Source organism: Stegastes partitus, unplaced genomic scaffold (assembly GCF_000690725.1).
Source record: "Stegastes partitus isolate 25-593 unplaced genomic scaffold, Stegastes_partitus-1.0.2 Scaffold59, whole genome shotgun sequence".
Lineage (NCBI taxonomy): Eukaryota > Metazoa > Chordata > Actinopteri > Pomacentridae > Stegastes > Stegastes partitus.
In genome coordinates this window covers 790,147-810,709 of record NW_007577790.1, presented here as the reverse complement: position 1 = coordinate 810,709, position 20,563 = coordinate 790,147, and the positions used below count along the sequence as shown (strand labels likewise).

General features: G+C 39.1%; 1 protein-coding gene across 9 annotated transcripts in view; it reads left to right on the top strand.

Moving 5' to 3' along the window:
- LOC103353067 (receptor-type tyrosine-protein phosphatase F) overlaps positions 1-20,563 on the top strand; it is a 167,551-nt gene that overhangs the window by 80,256 nt on the left and 66,732 nt on the right. For all 9 annotated transcript variants that reach the window (XM_008275836.1, XM_008275845.1, XM_008275840.1 and 6 more), the window contains exons 5-6: positions 14,688-14,876; positions 19,743-19,853. In XM_008275836.1, the coding sequence (XP_008274058.1) occupies positions 14,688-14,876; positions 19,743-19,853 (300 nt within the window). The remainder of the gene's footprint in view (positions 1-14,687; positions 14,877-19,742; positions 19,854-20,563) is intronic.

Genomic DNA, 20,563 nt, shown 5'->3' with positions numbered 1-20,563 from the left:
TCCAAAAAAAATTAACATGCATGTTATTGTTATCTTCTGTTTTTTTTGTTTTTTTTTAATAATTCAGAATAAATGTGGCATGATCAATACATGACTTTAAGTTACCATTAAAGTTGACCCCAGCTAATTGATTTGTCCCATGAGATGTATTTGACCCCAGATTAAATTTTTCATGGCATATTGAAGACATCTGGAGGGAGTCATTTTTGCTTTGAGGCAACATTTTATCATCAGTACTTGTCCATCAATTACTCTATTCTTCTGGCAAGCGGTATCTGTAAGCAATGTCTGGTATGTGTGTGCCGTCAGAGCTGATCATGTCTGTGGCCTCCGGGGAGAACAGAGAGGAAGGGAGGGAGGAGGGCAGGGGATAACATGAGAACAGTGGTTGATAGAATTTAGGAGAACTAGGTGAGCCAGACATTCAATTAATAGTACAAAAAAATAAGTCTTTTTTTTTTTTTTTTTCTTGGTGCAGGTGGTGAATTGGACCAATTCCTTAAAAGTCACTTATTCATTACAGCTTTTGGCTGCTTCCCATCACTTTCTAAATTGTTGAAAGTCTGTAATTTGATGTTAAATCCTTAAAACACATCAGTGGACTGTCTTAATTACTCAAAAATGGATTTATATTTCTCTCATTTATCCCTTAACTTCAACCACTAAAAATTCCACATCTTGAAAAGCCTAATGCTGGGATGTATTTATCCTGTTTTAAGTGGATCAGTGATGTTCAAAGAGTCTTTTAACTCAAGCTTTCCATTCTTTTTTTCCTCCAAATAGCACATTTGCTTAACATTTAAGCCCAAGAAGCATGCAAAATAAAAGTGAATGTAGATGAAATTCCTCCTGTTACTATCAGGACTAATATCTAATATCTATTATCATCTACTTCATTGATGATATTAATGTGAACTCTTTTCTTTGGGAAGGCATCAATAATATAACTAATAAGAATAACGTTTGTTGTCTTTGGTGTACTAAACAGGGTGAACACAGGATTTGTCATCCTGGTAGAATAGCTGGTCTGTAATAAATACTGGCATTGCTTAGAGATGGCTGGGGGGAGATGTCTGATAATATTGTATCACCACAAACAATAGCCATAAAGTGATCACACATTGAAATTAGACCTGTTCTTTAGCATCTGTAGCATCCTTGTGATTGTATTTATTCCAGAGCTATTGGACTGGATTTTACAGTACGGCACAGGTGTTCCTATTTTTGTGTCAACACTGTATATTGCGTCGGTTGTACAGTGAAACTTTGTTTCTTCTGGCTGCTGTCATACACTTTTTTTTTTTTTTTTATAAACTGGAGCTATAGCCTGTCACTTTTTAGAACTTGGAGTAATGTCCTCATTTGACTGTCAGAGCATATTGAATTTCTTATCTGGACATTGTCTCTGGATTTCAGGAGATACTGGATATGTGACAAGACATGCACATCCGTTAATATCTGTACATTGTCAGAAGCAGACAGGGATGTCCATGAATTGACATCTGCTGTTACATATCTGCCACAAACAGCTGCAGCAGGCTTTTACTATTCAGTTACAGATTTTACCAAAGACTCGTTTGTGAGACCGTGGCGAGAGTGATTGTTGATCATTTCTCCCATGCATTTAGTCTAAAAAAAAAAGAAAACTGCATCCTTCATTTGACAATGAACGAGTTGTCAGGTTGTCTTTTTTTTTTTTTGCCTTTGTTGCCTGTGAAGCTTTTGTTAGTCTCTACATTTGCCCAGTTTTACTCCTGACTGTCTGATCCTAAAATGCATGTCCTTTTTATTAGGGTGTCATGTCTCACTCTAACCCAGACAGGCACCCAGCAGGTAGCGTCAGGCATCAAAATGTGAAGATCCAATATCATCTTTTTTTTCTTCCTAGAAATATAAGCAGTCACGCTGAATATAAACACAGAGGATGATGGAAACTGTCACTCACAAATGTGTTCCTAAGCCAAATAGGTATTTGAACGGTCACATGCCAGTCAGTGCATACTAACTCCTGAGCATCCTGCAGACAAATACAGTGTAATTTTGCATCAAATCAATATGTTCATTGCTTCATGCTGTTCATCTTCCTTTACATAAGTGTTTCTAGCACAGCCAAGGTTCAGTCTCTCAGTCACACTTGGTGGCATTCAGCATTTTTTCTAATTTATCAGTTGTTAATAAAGATGTTTATTACATTTACCATCCTCTCCATGGCACTGAACAACCGTAACAATATAAAACGTAAACTTGATATGGGCTGAGAGAACTACATGTCGTTTATTGACACTGTGTCGTGTAAAACCAGTTCTGATTTCACAGATTTCAAACAAATGGTTCGTATTATTATCCCTAGTTTATAATTGTGTATTTCATTGTTTGGTTTAGTATAGATGATTTCATTCGGATGCTTTGATGTTGGGAACAGTAAATGCCGCCTGTGTCTGTCTATTTCTTTCTGAGTCATGCAAAACCCCTGATTAGTCAACACTCAGATGCTAGGAAAAAAGAAATCCCTGTACAATGGCAAACAATTAACAATCTAATATAAAAACCCTTCAAATGGATTTACTTCTGCGGTCTGTTTTAGTCCAATGTTGTTGAAAGTGTTGCGTTGAAGTGCATTAGTTTTTAGTCCATTCTCTCATTTCATTAGTACATCGTACCACCTCAAAAATCAATGATAAAATTACAACAAAAAGGGTGACATTAACACAAACGTATTATGTAAAATACACAAATAATACTATCATAAATAATCCTGCACCAGGAACTGTCTGATCTCCAACATAGAAGCAACATATAATACAGTGTAGAGACTCTCCACCATCCTGCACTCATATGTTGAATGTAATTTATTTGTAACAAAAAAGAGACAAAACACACAATAAGAAGGTCAGCTTGACTGATTGATATATTTTTCCATAGATAGGGCAATATTATCATCATAAATTGTTTTAGCCTTAATAATTATACAATAAACATCTGTTGTAACAACTCTAATAAAAACACTAATAATAAAATAGAAATAGAAATACAGTGCTTGATAAAACAACAAAAAAAACACCTGGGTTGTTGTCTTCCATTAACTTCTTAATCGTGACACTGTGGGCCTTTACAGGTGCAGGTAAGGAGCAAGGTCCACCTCATAGCTCTGTAGGCCAATGAGTCAACAGCTCCCCGGGCCCTGACTGGCTATGGATGGATGGGCCTGCAGCATGTCAGGGGGGCTCTAATACCTACACTCAATGAGCTGGCTAATGGGAGTCCTTTCACCCTGACCCCTTTTCCTCACACATTTATACACCAAGCGCTCTTGGCTTATCCGCTGGGCTGCACAAGGCAGGCGAGAATAGCTTGACTCACTATCAGCCTTACGGCTTGGCTTTAAGCTTCACATTTTTCTCATGTTTAAGAGGCATAGTCCCATTTTCTCTAAGCTGCTAACCTATGTTTTTCAAGGTTGTAGTTGATCGCTCTGCTTAAAACTGTCAACGGCTCTGCTGATTTTGCATGCATTACATCTTCATCTGTATTTTTAACCTTTTTTGCAGGGGACAGTTAACTGAGTCTGTGTCTCATCCTGATGAAGTTGTAGTGAGGTTGGAACCCACATGGTGACAAAACTAACTACAGAAAATGGTTTATACTATGTTAGGCTTAGTTATAAGTCGTATAATAAGTCTTTTTTTTTTACTCGAGGTATAATAATGCATAAATCTAACCAGTCGTAAAACGCTAATAGCTGCTCGAATATCCCCAGAATAGTTACCAATTATCAAACAATTTGCAGCAAAAGGTCATGTTTGTCTTGCATTTTGGCTATCGGTGACCAGCATTGTTGAAATTATTGCATTTGCCCCTTCTGAGTAAAGCAGTTTACAGATTATGCCACAATCTGATATTTTGAATACCCATCACTTCTGCAAACCTCTAAATAATCAAAGCTGAGGCTGTCGACATTGACTCACAGACTCTGTGTATTATTCATTATCTCTGACTGAGAGAATAAGTAAAGGCTGTCACAGGAGCCCAGTCAGTGAGGATTTAATTAACAGAACCTGCCACATTCCACTATATCCACTGCCTTTCTCAGAACTCATAAAAGCCATCCCTATCTGCTGTAATTACACTAAACATGTCACAATAAAGCTCTGCCGATGATTAATTTGAGTTGTAGAGAGGATCAATTAATTCATTTATTTGCAAACCGCTGCTCTGCTTCTTTTTGTGGACCGATTTCATTAACTGTCACGCTTACTGATTTTTGGTCCTGTCCTTGTTCTTTTTCCCAAGACACCTGGAGGTATAGCCTGTCTTATTAGCCACATCACATTACCACAGAAATTTACCATGAGCCCTGAGGTTTTTTCATCTTGGAGGCAGTTACATTAAAATTAGTAGTAAACTACAAACCGTGTACTCTGTAATACCATAATCTCAAGGGTCTTCAATCAAACTCCTGTTAGTAGGACCACGAGGCAAGAAGTAGAGCTGTAATCTCAAAATGAAAGCCTACAGCAGTGCTACTCACATAGCGTAGTAAATGGAGGATGTGATTCTGTGCGGCAGTGCTTATCCCACAAGGTGACTCGGTCAGCATAACCATGTGAATTTAGAAGACCACCCTTGGGTTGCAGTAATGGGTCAGAGGCCAGGGTGATGTACTAACTGGTGCGACACGGCATAAATAACAGGCACACGGCACCTGGCAGGACCGTAGATCATACTGACGACAGTGGAAGTATGATATCAGATAGGAGAAAAAAGGAGAAGTAGAGATAAATAGGAAAATAGGGAGAGAGATGATAAAAAGAGAGAGAGGGATGGAATGAGAGGAAGGAGTTTGAGAGGAATTAGATGACTGTTATTGATTATCTGCCTGTAGACGAGGAAGTGAGGCCAAATGTTCTGCTCAGCCAGACAAAAAAGCGTATTATTTCAAAGGTCATGGCATGCATTACAGTCTTTTTACTCCAAATACACTTAGATAAACAGTGAATACCTGCGCAGTGCTCCTGCTACTACCATGTAGAGTATTAGTGTGTGTTAACCACTGCATTAGCACTGTTTTTGTTATGGCTATGTTTTTGTGATGGTCCGTTGCGTGCAGGTGTGTCTGTGCGTGCAGCAGCAGTATTTGTTTGATTCACTGCTATCTCCATAGCAACTGCCATAACACCTGGCCTAAGAGATAGCGTGCTAGAGACAACAGGCTCAGCAAGGTGTTCACGTGTGTTTTAATGCACATTTCAATGCACATTGTACATTTGCATTCATTTCCTCACCGCCTTATCCTGACTGTAGTAAACAGACTTATCTGTCCATCTACTAAAGCTGTTATGCAATCACCCACCAAGTCGTGTTCACACCAACTCAGTTCCACCAGTAAACAAACATTTTTTATTTTTTATTTGCATTTTGTCATCTTTATTTTTTATTCTTGCCACTGTTTTCCATCGAGATTTTCACAATTTTCACGTCCTTACAACAGCATTACATCAATGGCCTCCTTGCCGGGTCTTTGATGTTGGGGTGAGCCATGTCATCCCTGCAGAGGAGACCTCTGCAGAGGGAGCTCTGCCAGCTAGCATTTCTCTGAAGAGCAGGAGAGTCCTGCTCACATGCCCTTCACGGCAAAGCATGTGAGAAAACTCTTTGGCCTCTGATGTTTTGCAAGTCAAAAGCACAAAGGCAGTTGCATGAATACGTGTCAGGTCAGTGTGTCTTTCTGAGAGGCCTATTAGTCACTTCTAGTTTGTCACCAGATTTCAGGAAGAAAGAAAAAAAAAAAATACTGCCATATTTATCAAACCCTTACAATGTGAAAGTTGGCTAAATCCAAGTCGATACGTTATTAAGTTAATAAACAACAAACCCCAGATTTGTATCCATTACCATTGTTCAGCCAAACGTAATACCACCATAACCTTTGCAGTTATTTTTTTCCCAAGTGAACTTGCTAAATGTTTTACACACTATCAGAAATCCAGCTTTTCGTAGAGCTCTTTCACTTGAACTCATGTTAGCTTTGGCTGTCTGTTTGCACCTCCTGCTGCCACTGACACCTCTCACACACTTCCGTGTCTCAGGCAGATGCAAATGTCTGTCTCGACAATGTTCTTGGCTACAAACAGCTGCAGGCCATGTGCCTTGTTTCTGCAGACTGCTCATCTGTTTTCCAGTGCCATAGTCACTCAAGACTAGTTGAGACAAAGACAACACTCACAGCGCGATGTTTATTTTCCCTTGCAAGTTGCACTGGCAGAAAGGTGAACAATTAGATTTATCAGTTAAACACATTGGGCACAGTAATCTTTGTAGTTTTCATGACTAACAAATTTAATAAAATAGATTGCTTTTTCATCATTTAGCCCTCAGTTACACATTTTCACACATAAACAGTGCTCAGTGCAAGGACAGTGCAATGGTGTATGCTTAAAAAGGTTAGATTTTAGAGCAGTAATATTTCATGAGGCAAGTGGCTGCGTGGCTGCCACTGTGGTCCTTTGGTTCACACTATCAAAGGAGACATCACCTTTAATTGTTGTCATCCATCACTTGGCAACAGGCACATGTGGAGATCATACAGGCTTTTATGTCTTGTTTGAAATTAAATCAGGTCAATGTTTAAATGAAAGAACTTAGCACAGACTTTGTTGCCCGTCGCCTTAATTTTTGAAAGCAAACATTGATCTGAACTAAATTAAATATTGATACATATTGACACAACTCCTTTTCATGCTGTGGCAGTATTTTCTCATGAATATTCCTGACCATATGCTTCCCCTGTATGTTTGATGAATATAAGTGTTCTTCCAAACGTCCTCACTTAAAATATTTAAAGCAGCCCATGACATTCACACCCTCTTACATTTAGGACGACAAGGTAGGAGGAGATACCGGGACATAAAGAAATGGAAACGAGGCAGGCATTTTCATGCACAAGTCTTGTATCTTGTGCCACTATGTCAGGGCTCCCCTGTTACGAAGGAAGTGGGGCGTCTGGAGTGTTTTCCCCCATTGAGATGAGTGTGTTTGGGTTGTGGGAAAAACGCTGGCTGACGCTAGTGTAGGATTGAGCTCCAGCAGGCTCCCAGTGGGACAGGAGGACAGGGATGGGTCTCTTTCAGCAGGGCTCTGATTAGACCCATCGCCCTAGCTGCCACGCTCCACTCACACTGGTAATTGGAGCTGGCAGGAGGTTGGCATGCACCCCTCCCCTGCCCCCTCCTCCTCTCCTCCCATCCCCTCTCCTTTTCACTTTTTTTCACTCTCCTCTCTCATGTAAATCTTATTTCACCTGCCTATGGCTGATGCAGAGACATGCCACCTTGACAACGTAGTTTATGATTGCTGTATCGTGTTTTCTTAATTCTAATAACTACCGTATGACTGGTCCATCTTCTTTTTAGAAATGAATTTGCCAACGTTCACCAGTGCCTTTTGTATATAATCTAGGCTCCCACTGCTATCCTAAATTAGTAGTACAACCACAAAACCACACAGCACCTCCCTCTTACGCCCTTTATTTTCTACTGCACTGCTACAGTCAGTGTACACTGTAAGTTCATGTGCTAAGCTGCTCATATGGCAGTATGACTCTGTGCGTGATAAACAGCTGTTAAGAGAACAATGGCCCTATTTATTTTGGAGAAACTAGTTCGTGTTTACCTAGTTTCTCGTCTTATGCCTTTCTGGCACTGCCGCTGGCCTTACTCATTTGCAAATCCAGGGCGTTTCTCCTTTTTTTTGTTCTAACATTTGTATCACAAAAGCACTTTACATGTGAAACAGAGTCCCATTAACCACTAGACTGTTTTAGATCAGTGACAGAATAAAGGTTGACATGCAGCAGGAATCATTTCAGATTGTTTAGTCTGCATACAAACAGAATAAATTACCAGTGTAATAGTAAGATTGACGAGTAGAACACACAAATCTCCTTGTGAGTGTAATTCATGACATTACCACTTTTGTTCCATTTTTTTTCTTTTTTTGCTGCACCACTGTTCATCGTGGTAATGAAAGGACTATGTGACGTTATTGCTGGATTTTTGTCCGACTTGTGTTTTCCTGCTCAGATTAGACAAGGGAGGGAAGCTTTTTTTCTTCTTTTTTTTTCCCTACACTCTAGCACAAGGAAGACTTTTTATTAAAAATTCCCTCTATCTTGACAAACATCAACCTGCATTGCCGGAGCTGCTTCATTGTATTCTCTCCAAATTTTCCCATCCCTTTTTATTTCCCTTCAAATTAAAAGGGACTGAACAAAGGCATATCTTTGTCTCCCAAGGATGACAAGTTGGCAGACTAGGCCAGCCGCAGAATTTGCAATAGTAGAAATAGACAGATGGGACTCAAAATCTTACCCAGTAGCTTGACATTATCTTTGATAAATATATAGAAAGAAATTTCAATTATTCTTTCTTCTTCACCCAAAAGCCAAGGACATACCAAGCTTTCTATGTTAGACGTGCGCTCAATGGTTTTATAACCAGAAGAGACATTGTGTTTTAACCATATTAAAATAGTTAAATATTAGGCCTCTTGCAAGACATTTTCAAAAGTTCTTTATGGATGTTTTACAACACACAACATCAGTTAGCTTTCCTATGTCCCAAAAAGTCTCTACATTTTTTGAAATTAATATAATGTTACTATGTGCGTGCGTAAAAGAATGTTTTTTTTAAACAAACAAATCATAGCAATTGTATAAGTATAGACTCTCAGACAGACTTTTTAAAAGGCAAGAGGCCCTCATGTCAAAGACTTTGACAATATTAGTCTTTGGCTTTACCCTTGAGAGCGCAATTGTGCATTGGGACAGATTAAAACATAGTCAGAGATGTAGAGATATACCCTTCTCCTAAGAACTTCAGACATTTTACAAGAGTGCTTTAAAAAGTTCTCGGCCTCCCATTTTTGGCCGTAACTGTGTACTATAAAGCCTTTTATCACTGTCCACAAAAACTCAAGTGTTCGAAGCAATCGGAGAAAAAGGAAAGCATCTGCTGTTGCTTCAGACAATGAGTCCATCCACACAGTACAGACAGCAGAAGCAGCTGAATGTGGCTTTGAACTGTTACTTCATACACCTTGCTCACCTGACCTGCACCATCTGACTTCTGTTTTCCAACCTGAAATCCAACTTGCGTGGTCACCATTTTCACAGTGATGATGAAGTCATTCTGGCTATCGTGGAGTATGTGGAGGATCAGAATGGGACGTTCTTCTGGAAGGAGTGGTAAACCTTAAACATCAGTGAACTAAGTGCATTGAAGTTAAAGGAGACTATGATGAAAGATAATGCAACAACAATCTTTCTCCTGTGAGGTTTTCTGGTGATGCCAAGAACTTTTTAAAAGTACCAAGTAGGCACAGCTTAAATCTGTAAGTTAAAGAGATTTGTTATATTTGCTTTTAACATCATGTCCTGTTGTCTTGGTTGTTTCTACAAGGGCATTTTTAAATGGCAAAAAAATCCATTAGATGCTCAAGAAATAGAGCTGCTTTTCAGTTTTCATCCTGGTCACACTACCCCCCCAAAAAACTCAACTTTAATATTTCCTACTCCTGTAACAGTGCACACTGTAGAAGCAACACTGCCTTCTACATATGTATAACGTATAGTGCACATGCAGCCCGACCAGTTTTTCAGGAGCAGACATGCTGCAGTGCACAGCTTTTAAATTATTCCCTATTTGTGCTCTCTGATATGACAGAGTCATTGACTCTTGTTAAACTCCTCGGGGTTCTTTCACTTTGTTTTAACAATGTTTTGTGTTTTCCAGGGACATTTAGCAATAATGTTAAATAATAAATATCCATGTGGGCAGGATGGTTAGGATAGCTTTTCCTCCCAGTAAAGTAAGATGTTTCTTTCTCTGATCAACTGTATGCTCCAACCTTTAATGTTACTGTCAGTATATTTTGGAGGAAATGGATCAAACTTCACTTTAAAATAAGGTATGACAGATGTCTCAGTTCTCTTGTGCAACCCCTAGGATAACTGGCTAGGTGTAATTGACACTACAGTGTCATGTCTCATTAAATCGACAGATTTCCACTGTGTAAAAAGAGGCTGTACAATTTTCTGACTGAGACTGAGTCATTTAGGGGGTCCAGTTGTGTACATGCACAAACAGCTTTCATCACATGGGAGCCAGCAGTGGATTGTGGGTTGACGTTACTGCACAAATTTGGGGATTTTTTGTCATTTCTCTGCTTGATCAAACATGTAATATATATCAGTTCTTAGCAATAACACTGGACATTTTATATAGTATTTGATTACGCACAAAACAGCATAGCAGCAAAATCCCAAAACACAACCCACTGTGTTGAACACAAGCACCAGAACTCACACCTGCTGGCCAACCCACTGTGTACATACATGATAAAATGAGGTACATGTCCCCAGCCGCAAAGGGACTTCCTCTGTGATGATCTATTATGAACATATTCTAAGCAATTTGTAGTTAGGTGAGATTTCATTTTATCTTAAAAGGAGACGCAAAGGAATTTATTACAGTATCATCTTTTACCACCAAACTGTCCGTTTAAAAAATGTATTCTAAAAAAATGTACGTTGTTTTCGTGCTCCGTTCTTGCCTTGTCTCCATCTCTCTCTACCTTTGACCCTCTGTCTCTATTTGAAGGTTAGAGAGAGCAAACCACAGAGGAACACAGGGCGCTACGACACTGTTGCCATTATTCATACAATGACAAACTGTGCTGTATTATTTTATTGTCCTGTGTTTATCTGTTTCATAGAGGTATCCGCTTTTGTAGAGGATGTCTGAGAGCTAATTCTATATCGTTAGACAGGAAGTAAGCCTCGCCACAAAGATAAGAAGCCATGCAGAGATCTGTCAACTACATCTGAATATGAGACGATCCGGGCTACAGGCCAAACACAGGGGTGAAAGGAGGAACAACTGCTCTGCTGAGGATCAGAACAAAAACCAACACCCATGCTCCTATTCATGCCCAAGCCATATAAGTTTACATGTGGATTTTTGAGTCAGACGGGCTAAGGGGGGGCTGAGGTGGGAATGAAATGAAAACATAGGTCTACATTTTAAGTGTCTACTTTCAAAAGGGCAAAATCCACCAGTAATACTTAAAGTGGAGCAAATATAGTTAGTTATGAATGAGTCACTAGTGGATTTTGTTGAAATGGAATTTAGTGGATTTTGGATATCATTACTTTTGAACAATTGCAAACACTTTAAACACTTCTAATTCATGATGAGTGATATGAGATGATCTTGCATTACTTGTGGTGGTGCGCTCAATGGATAGTTCTGACTGTAGGTGTGTTTCTGTGATGATTAATTATTTAATTGGAAGTTTGCTAAGAATGCTAGCTGTCCTATCACTGACCTACTTCTCACACAAATGCACAAATGCATACATTTACAGTTGCAGTAGGTATATGATCATGGTAGTTAGAGATGAGATGTTTTATGCCGAGACACTCTGGAGGTTTCCTTCAAACTGTTCTCATCACGTCGGTTGCATCCTTAATACTGTTGCACCATATACCATCATAGAAAAGTTCTGCGATGCGTTGCCATAAAAAAACTGTGCTAAATCCAATTTTATTACCCCTTTTAATAATCATTAGTGTTTGCTAAGAGCAGCATTTCTGATAATTAACCTGGATGTGTAATAGCTGGACAGTGAGTGTTTGCAGCTTTGCTTCCCTGTAGCCAAAGTGGGACAACATTTTTGCCAGTTGTTGTTTCAGTTACTACTAAATGCACTCAGCACACGTAGACCAGCCAGGAAGGTGTGCTGAGTCTATTAAACACTCTTATCACACTTAATTAGCGATATCTGGTCGAACATGTAAAGTTAACCATAAAATAAATTAATTATTTACAGAGGACATTTGATTACAGCGTATTATGTGAAAGCTTTAACAGCATTATGACACTGGTGAAGTACTCGTTCGTTGTCAAAAACAGATCGACCTATATGAGAAAGTAAACAAGAAAACACTTCACAGCACAAAAACTACAATTTTCTTAAGTATGAAAGTAAGATGACTAACTGTAAGTCACACTTGATGTGCTAAAGCTCAGACCAGGATTAGCAGCCTGCACACTGCAGCAGTGCATGAAGGTAGTCTGAATACAAAAGTCAAGTCAGTACACGTTCTCTACAGAAGTCAAGTATTTTCCAGTTTTCTATTTAGTCAAATTAGATTTAGAAATTGAAAGGAATTAGAACAGGCTCTCTCAAGGTAGTTTCTACATTGTTTGAATAAATGTTTATTATTATTATAACAGTGCTTCTAAAGTAATTTGGTCAGAGCACAAAAAGCCAACAGACTGATCAGTGAAATGGATTCCCCTTGATTTAGAGTCAACCACAAGGCCTTTAAGCAACTTGAAGTCCTGCTAAAGAGCTCATGTGTGTAGAAAATGGACACTAAGGTTCTTTTAATTAGTAATGAAAAATAACTTGAAGTTTTCATATTTCTTCATATATTATTATTTTGCTTTATCAGATTTTTTTAAAAGGTTTTTGCTGTGGAATCGTTTGAGTATAGAGTATAGATTTATTCGGACAGGTACTAGATCAGAGTTTTGGCACAATAACAACACTAATGCTCAATTCATATTTTAGTGACATATTATCTCCGCTCTGTGACAGACGGGCAGCCTGTCTGGGGTTCGCCCTGCCGCTCACCAAGTGTGAGCTGGTATAGGAACCGTCCCCCTGGAACCCTACTAAGCATGAGCTCAGTTTAATTCAGTTTTGTTTGTTTAGTGTTAATTTACGACACAAATCATCTTAAGGCACTTTACAAAGTAAAGTGAAGACCTAAAAAAAATGTATTATAGAGAGAAACCCAACAAATCCAAAGCTTCCCTTTTAGGCAACAATTAGGAGAACTGACTTCCTTTTCACAGGAAAAAACCTTAAGCAGAACCAGGCTCAGGAAGGGCGGCTGTTTGCCTTCAGTGGTCGGATAAGGGGAGGAGAGAACAGAATAGAAAATAGAAATCTGACAAACAGCGCATATGAGAACAATAAACACTCGGGATGCTGAAGAAAGTAAATGCAAATTAGAAACACATCACAGCAGAGGCAGAGATACTTGCAGAGAGGACAAAACATAAACTACAGGACAAAGAAGAAACAGTAACTGAAATGTACTGGTTGCATATAAATGTACAGGAAAAATAGAGTAAAATGTGTGTGAATTTACATCAATGATGGATGGAGAGAGAGATGGATTGACATTGTAAGTCCATTTTGGATGCTTTTTTCCCCTTAACTTCTTGTATTCATTTTTGTTAATTGCTCTGGAGCAGCTATCCTTTGCTTGTTGATAGATAACCTGCAGTTAGGTATTCATTTCATGTTGAACCAAAGGCAGACATGACAATCATTGGCACTTATTTCATCTTAACACTTTGCCCCCAATGACACATCCACATATGAGGAGACAGATAAAATAAATTACTGGTTCAAGAGCAAGCTGATAATAAGACCTCTCAAGGGCTATCATGTTTCCTTTTTATTAGCGCTGTCCAAAGGTTAAATTAGGATTTATTATGAGCATGAGATTGGGGGCTCTGATTCGACTTTTGCAGCACAGTTAGAAACTAAGGTAGCCTTATTATTTAAATAAATACAAAATAAATAATTGCACAGAATTGTTCTGAAATCAAGGCATTTTCAACATTTGACATAGAGAGATATTACATTGTTTAATGCAAATATCGACAGCTTGTCATTACAGAATGAGACAGTACAAAAGTGGGTGCTGAGAGGAAAATTACATTAGAGCTGTTAAAATATACCAATGTAGCTGTTAATGATGATGACTAGACTGCAAGTTCTCCACAATAGGAACACATAGTGTAAGTGTTAAATATCGATGGTTATAGAATAGAAGACAATATGTTTATTGTCATGACAATTGGCAACAAAATTGGTCAGTACTAAAAATTGGTAACCACTTTATGCTGGAATAGGCCTCTTCCTCATTACACTGGAATCCCCCTATACCAAATGTGGCTCTAAAGCAGTCTAGGACTATATATATCGGCCATATTTTGCTAATCGCGTTACGTGATGTCAGTATAAATTTGAGACAACTTTTTACTCTGGGATTCCAAGTTCTGCTATAAGGATTATACCTTATGTGTTGTCAGGGATATTCCGTTACATTCATTATGATATGTTGGATTATTCAAATAGGTTTGTTTAGTTTGCTAAGCCTAAGGCGGCTCATCTATGCATGGGTACGCAGGGGCAGAATGCACCTATCCTTCTTCTGTCTAAACCTGAGACTCCCTGTGCCGAGTAATAAGCCTGTTATGATAATCAATCATGAGCACGATTCTTTTTTGAAAAATCCAAATCAGCATCAGATCTACTATTACTAATCGTACCGTTAGCTCTGACACTAATTTCTGTGTGTCTGTGTGTGCGTTCTCTGAGTACTGTTTAGTCTCTAGAACCTGAAATGTATTTGCTCTCTTTCATCCTCTTCTCTGTCCTTGCCAGTTCAATAGCTTTGATGCACTCAACTCCTCTCACAGCAATTGCAGGATTCTGTCTGAGTCTTTTTTTTTTAAAACATTTTTTCCTCTTTTTGTTTATTTATTATTTTTTTCTTGCTCTTTGTGTCTGTGGCTGTACTAAAATCTGCCTTTGCATATTTTCAGAGAACCAGATCCCCCATGGCTTCCCCACCATTGATATGGGCCCCCAGCTGAAGGTGGTTGAAAAGACCAGAACTGCCACAATGCTGTGTGCTGCCAGTGGAAACCCAGATCCAGAGATATCATGGTTCAAGGACATGCTTCCTGTGGACATCAGCAGCAGCAACGGACGCATCAAACAACTTCGCTCAGGTACAGTTTGATTTGGTGTAATGCATGAATTCGTCCCACACCATTCGGTCATATATAATACTTGATCAATTTTATATGCACTTAGGCCAAACAATTGCTGTTAGAAGTTGTTTATGTCAACGTACTCCATGAGCACAGGTACGTTGTTGTATGTTGTTGTACATTAGCCGTAGCAAGCGAGCAAGGCTAGCCCTAAAAGTTAGAAAGACTCTGTGAAAATGTTATCAAACATATATGGAGAATATGTTGAGCTTCAATTTATGGACACTTAATTGACTTATTTTAGACTCAGAAGTAAAGCTCTAAGCATATGTGTGCTTTAACTGTTACAATAAGAATTCTGAACGATTGAGCACTATATTATTCATCGTAAGACATTTTTAAAAAGTTCAGGTTTTTTGTTGTTTTTGTTGTTATATCTGGAAACATACCAAACTATGACTCCAAAGTCACATGAAACTCTTCATTTTTTACCTGTGACGCATACGGCCATGCAGTACGTTTACCATGTGTATCATGGCAGTCTTGAGATTATATGACTCCAATAAGTCTTAATTTTCTATGATGGTATCCGTGAAATGTGTCTGAGTCACAAAATACCATCATGAATTTAATTTTTTAATTATTAGAAAGCTGTGTCAATCAAATGTAAACTTTTATTCACGACTGTACGTTTTACTGTATATGAAATACTGATAGTGTAACTGCAGCAAAGGCAAGTTTCCAGATATAGGAGGTCATGTGCATACCAACAGACACAAGTCATGTTAGACATGAAGATGATGTGAAAAAAAACAAAAGGCCTTTGTTGTTTTTGTGTGATTTCATGTATTTGCTTTGATCACAACGGACATGAAAGTTTCTTCAGCTTGTCATTGTCACCATAAATACTCGGTTGAGTTCTTAGAGATTTTTTGTTTCCTGACAACAGCTCAGCAGCTACCTACAAAGTAACAGAAGTTGAAATGACATTGTTCCTGTGTTCATACAGTCTTTGACAGTGATGCATTAGCTTTAAACCCTTTAAAGCAAAAAGAAAGTCATTTTTCAACATATTAAAAAATCCTTAACCCATTTTTTTAACATGCAGCAGGGTCACAATATGGCCAGCAGATGATGCATCAGCTAGACTTCAATCTTGTCTGAAATACAAAAATCTACGAGGTACTCTGTTGACAGCAACAGTTCTGTAGATAAATAAGCAGTGCTTGTCCCACTTGGATCAAATGGAAAAGGTGCAAGGTTCAAAGATGGCTTTTGACCTTGTTCAGTCTTTCACTGAGTTCTAAATCTACCTAGCTTAGTGAGGATCCTATAGTGAACCTTTCTAAGTGAGGTAGATTTCACTTTGTGAGTGTACCGTCGTGGAAAAGCAGCTTATAGGTTAGGCCGGGCAGCAGGTCTGAGGACAGAGACATCAAAAATGAGAGCTGCTCGAGGAAAGCTTGGCACTGGAGCGCACCAGTGGACACTGGGTCACTTCAGCATGATCACTGAGACTGTTCATGTTCTTGCAAAATTAAAATGTGGCTGTATGACAGCTGTAACCCAAATTAAATACAGATTTCTACAAATTAGATACTGACGCACATCCTTAATTGTTTGCTAATATTTTAAGTGCAAACCATGTGTTTTGCTTTTTTTTTTTTTTTTATTTTTTTTACAATCAGCAACAAACTTTTAATTAGTTTTCTTTCTCACATACATTGCAAGTGCCTGAAAATGTGCTGATATGTAATGCCCTCAGACTAACAGTTCTTTTTATCCACCACCCTTTTCTTGACATCTGCTGCTGTATCAGGATTTATATTACTGCATATAACCTGAAATGAGGCCAATTTTTGCAATGGCAGAAAAAAAGCACACTAATTTGCTGCCACAGTTTAACAGGAAAGCAGACCAAGTTCTTCCTATTGCATCACACTTGCTCGTTTTTTATTGAGCGCACATATATCTTTTCACAACATCCAAATCATTCACTCTGTAGACGTACTAACTTCTTTTCAATTCAGTACCTCTGACATGAATACTTCTTGCTGTCTGTCACTCTATTTGCTGTGTATAACTTTCATTATTTACTCTTGTCCATTTTACTAACTGCTGTCAAAGAGTGGGGGCCAGCTTAAATTAGACAGTTCAACTAAAATATCTCTAAAACGCGTATTTTATTGCTGCTGTGAAGCAAAGGTAAATGTCGTTATAGTTGTTGTTAGCCAATACAGAAGTTAGAGCAAAAACAAACATTGTATTTTATTTACCAGATAGGATCCTTCTTGAAGACTGTAATGTTTTTCGTTTTTCCAGACAACATGTATTGTCCAAAATGCACACTTGCTTCACAGCACGGATTAAGTGCACCGAACTTGGTCATTTCACATTTAAGTGGCTTCTACTCTCGTATCATTTTTCTTTCTTTTTTTATCTGTGGCCTCTCAGAAGCCATGTTTTTTCTCCCACTGTTGTGGATTACTAACTAATCTCTCAACCCTGTCTGCATCGAAATTACTCCCACCTAGGTGGTACACCAATTAGAGGTAAGAATGATGAATAAAGTGTATTGAAAAATATCACACCATTACCTCACACCCATGTCGGACCCCTGCATTCTCCCCAGTGCCACATCACAAAGCTCATCCACACTGTTAGCGCCAACCCACCGTCTTTCCCCTTCTCCTTTGTCGCCTCCCAACATGTTCTGTTCACTGTCTGCTCTTTAACAAACAAATGATCACCAACCCTGGTGTCATGAGATATGCAGAAGTCCTATGTGTTTCCTTGTAAGCAAGTTTTTTCAAGGCTCTTCCTATACAGATGAATGATATGAATAAACCACATTCATGAGGAAACGCACATCCACACAGAAACAGACATCTTCTGGCCTCAGCATTGCCTCTGGCTTTACGGCAAAAAGGGACGAGGAATTACATTTCAAACTATAGGCCACCATCACCACAGGAGGATCCACCTGTCTCCTCTATGCAGCCATAATGTAAAATGAAATAGCTGTATTTGCATACAGCCTATGCAGCATTGGCCCTCGGCATGGGAACAGGACGCCTGGTTGAGATTGTTAAGGTGCAAGCTTTAACCCCTTTTTATGGAAATATGATCTACTTTTCCCAAGACTGAAAGAATGATTTCCCTTCAACAACAGTGAGGTAAATAGTGGACGTCTGAGGCAAGTTGAATACATTTTAAATTGTGTGTGCATCCGAATGAAGCCCACATTCAATTAGATGTTTAACTCTTTAGGAATTAAGATAACCTTATGATAGCCTCTGTGCCCCTAAGGTATCTGCTGCTCTGTGAAGCTGTGAAATGACCTTGTAGAAGAACCACAAGCATTTAAGTAGTTGGACGTATTGAAGGGGTTCAGTGTTGCAGTCTGACAACTGCCATAGCAGTAACCTTCTACATTTCTGTAGTACTCACACTGTTTTCTCCCATGGGAGAGCTGGCAGATTGACAGATTGGTGACACCGACATTAGTATGCAGGTGCATGTCAGTGCTGAATCAGACAGCGATGAGCTCAGCAAGCCGAGCAAACACCTCGAAGGGATGTGTTGTCATGAGATCTGAGGTGGTATTATCACATGTCATTGCCCCGCCCTGTTTTACTTCTGTTTTTTGGTCTTGTCTTGATTCGAGTCCCCTATGGTTGGTGGTGAACCTGTTTGTTGCATTCATCTCATTCTGCATGATGTGAAAAATGTATCCTGACATCATATTATGCTGAATATTTTTGTCATTTTCAAACTGCATGGTGACTGGCTGCCTTTCGTGCTAGTACCATGCTGCTTTGGAGACGTGATAACTGTTATCACTCACTACATGTGTATTGCTCAGAGGTGTAGTTTTGTTTCTGAATGTATTTTAAATCATGTGGTGCAGGTAAGTTTCCTGTTGGTCTTTTCAGTTTGTGGAATCATAACTTGTTTCCTCTATCAGCCATTTGCAGTAGCAATGATTACATGATGGCTATGGACATGGAGTGTCAAAATGACCAAGACAGGTCTCCTGGGATTTTATGCTTTATTAGATACAACATATTAGCCTCTCCTCTGATGACTACAGCTACTTGAGATTGTGAATACTAATTTAAGCCATCTGGTGGAGGAGCATCTTGGCCCGGTGAGACATGGTCAATAACGACCTCACTGCTAAATGCATACTCACCAATGACTGAAGAAAAGATGCCTGCACTGGCAGGTGTTGACTTGAGATTAACAATTAGGTGATCCACATTGACCTTTTACCTAGTTCAGTAGTTTCAAAATGTTAATTGTATCTCATTTGGAATTCTGACAACAACAGTAACTCTCAGCCAAAAGCTAAAAAAAAAAAATAGCATTCTCCTACAGGTTTAAAATAATGTGATTTAGTAAAACAGTGTTAAACTGAACTCCATGTTGTTAAATACCAGTTTGATCACTTACTTACACGTTACATCCATTCTTCTGCTTGTGATGCGTTATGCTGCAGCATAGCTTTGCTGCATCTTGCTGAGAAAAATAACTCTGAGTGGCACAAACACTTGCCAGTAATTTCCATAAGCAGAAGGGATCTGGTTTTGACATGTTATTCAAATGATTAATTAGCCCGGGTCGTTTTTTCCTCTTTAACATAATTAGGCAAAAATCCAATGTGCAGTTGTGTTAAACTTGTGAGACCTGCTAAACGCTTGTATTGCCTAAAGTATTTTCTTGACAAAACTGTGTCCATGTCTGAGCAGAAACTGGGTTAGACTAGTTGACTACAGGCTCTATAGCGAGCCTCAGTGCAGATAGCTGCTGTGGTTCCATGCCATGTTGCATCTCATATTCCACAACTGTCAAGATATCTAAATTTGTTAATCCTCTATGCAGGCGCTCTGCAAATTGAGAACAGCGAGGAGTCGGACCAGGGGAAATATGAATGCGTTGCCATGAACAGTGCTGGGACCCGTTACTCTGCTCCTGCCAATCTCTACGTACGAGGTAAAGTCAAACGTCTCTCTCAGTTGTGAAGTTAATCAGTCATTAATCATTTCTGTTGTCTCAACCATTTTCAGATCACAAGCAACCATGCAACCCTTTAACAAGTCTCCCCTTAAATGTCCTGTTCACCTGTTATATAGTATGAGTTGCGGTCTTCTTGTGAGTATGTAGGAGTGAGCAGACTGTCTTTGATTGACATCTTCCTCACTCTAATATTATCTTTGTTGCACCTGACAAAGTGGACGGTTACACCCTATTATTACTTTAATTCTTATTGATAAATGGAGTTATTCCCAACATAACTCTGCTAACATTCAGCACAAGAAGAGCTCTAGTGATGACATTTGCAGTGCCTTTAGTTATTAATGAATTTCAAAAAAAACCCCACATATATACCCCCATGTATGTCTTTTTGTATCTCCCTCAACCAATTCTTTCACATTATCCTGACCATGCCATTCCTCCCATACCAATGAGCTGAACTAACCTCAACCTCCTGTTTGGCTACGAACTCGACCAGGTGCGGCCTCTGTGAAAACAGCTGCATTGAAATCGTTTCCTCTGCTGGCATTGATGCCAGGCCTCCTTTCTTTTTTTATTTTGACTGTATCGAAAGGCTCCATTATTCCCCCCCGCACAACCCAGAGCTCCGAAAGGCGTGGAGGGGTCTGGAGTTTCAGGGTTTGTTTTTGTTGTGGTGTTTCCGTGAG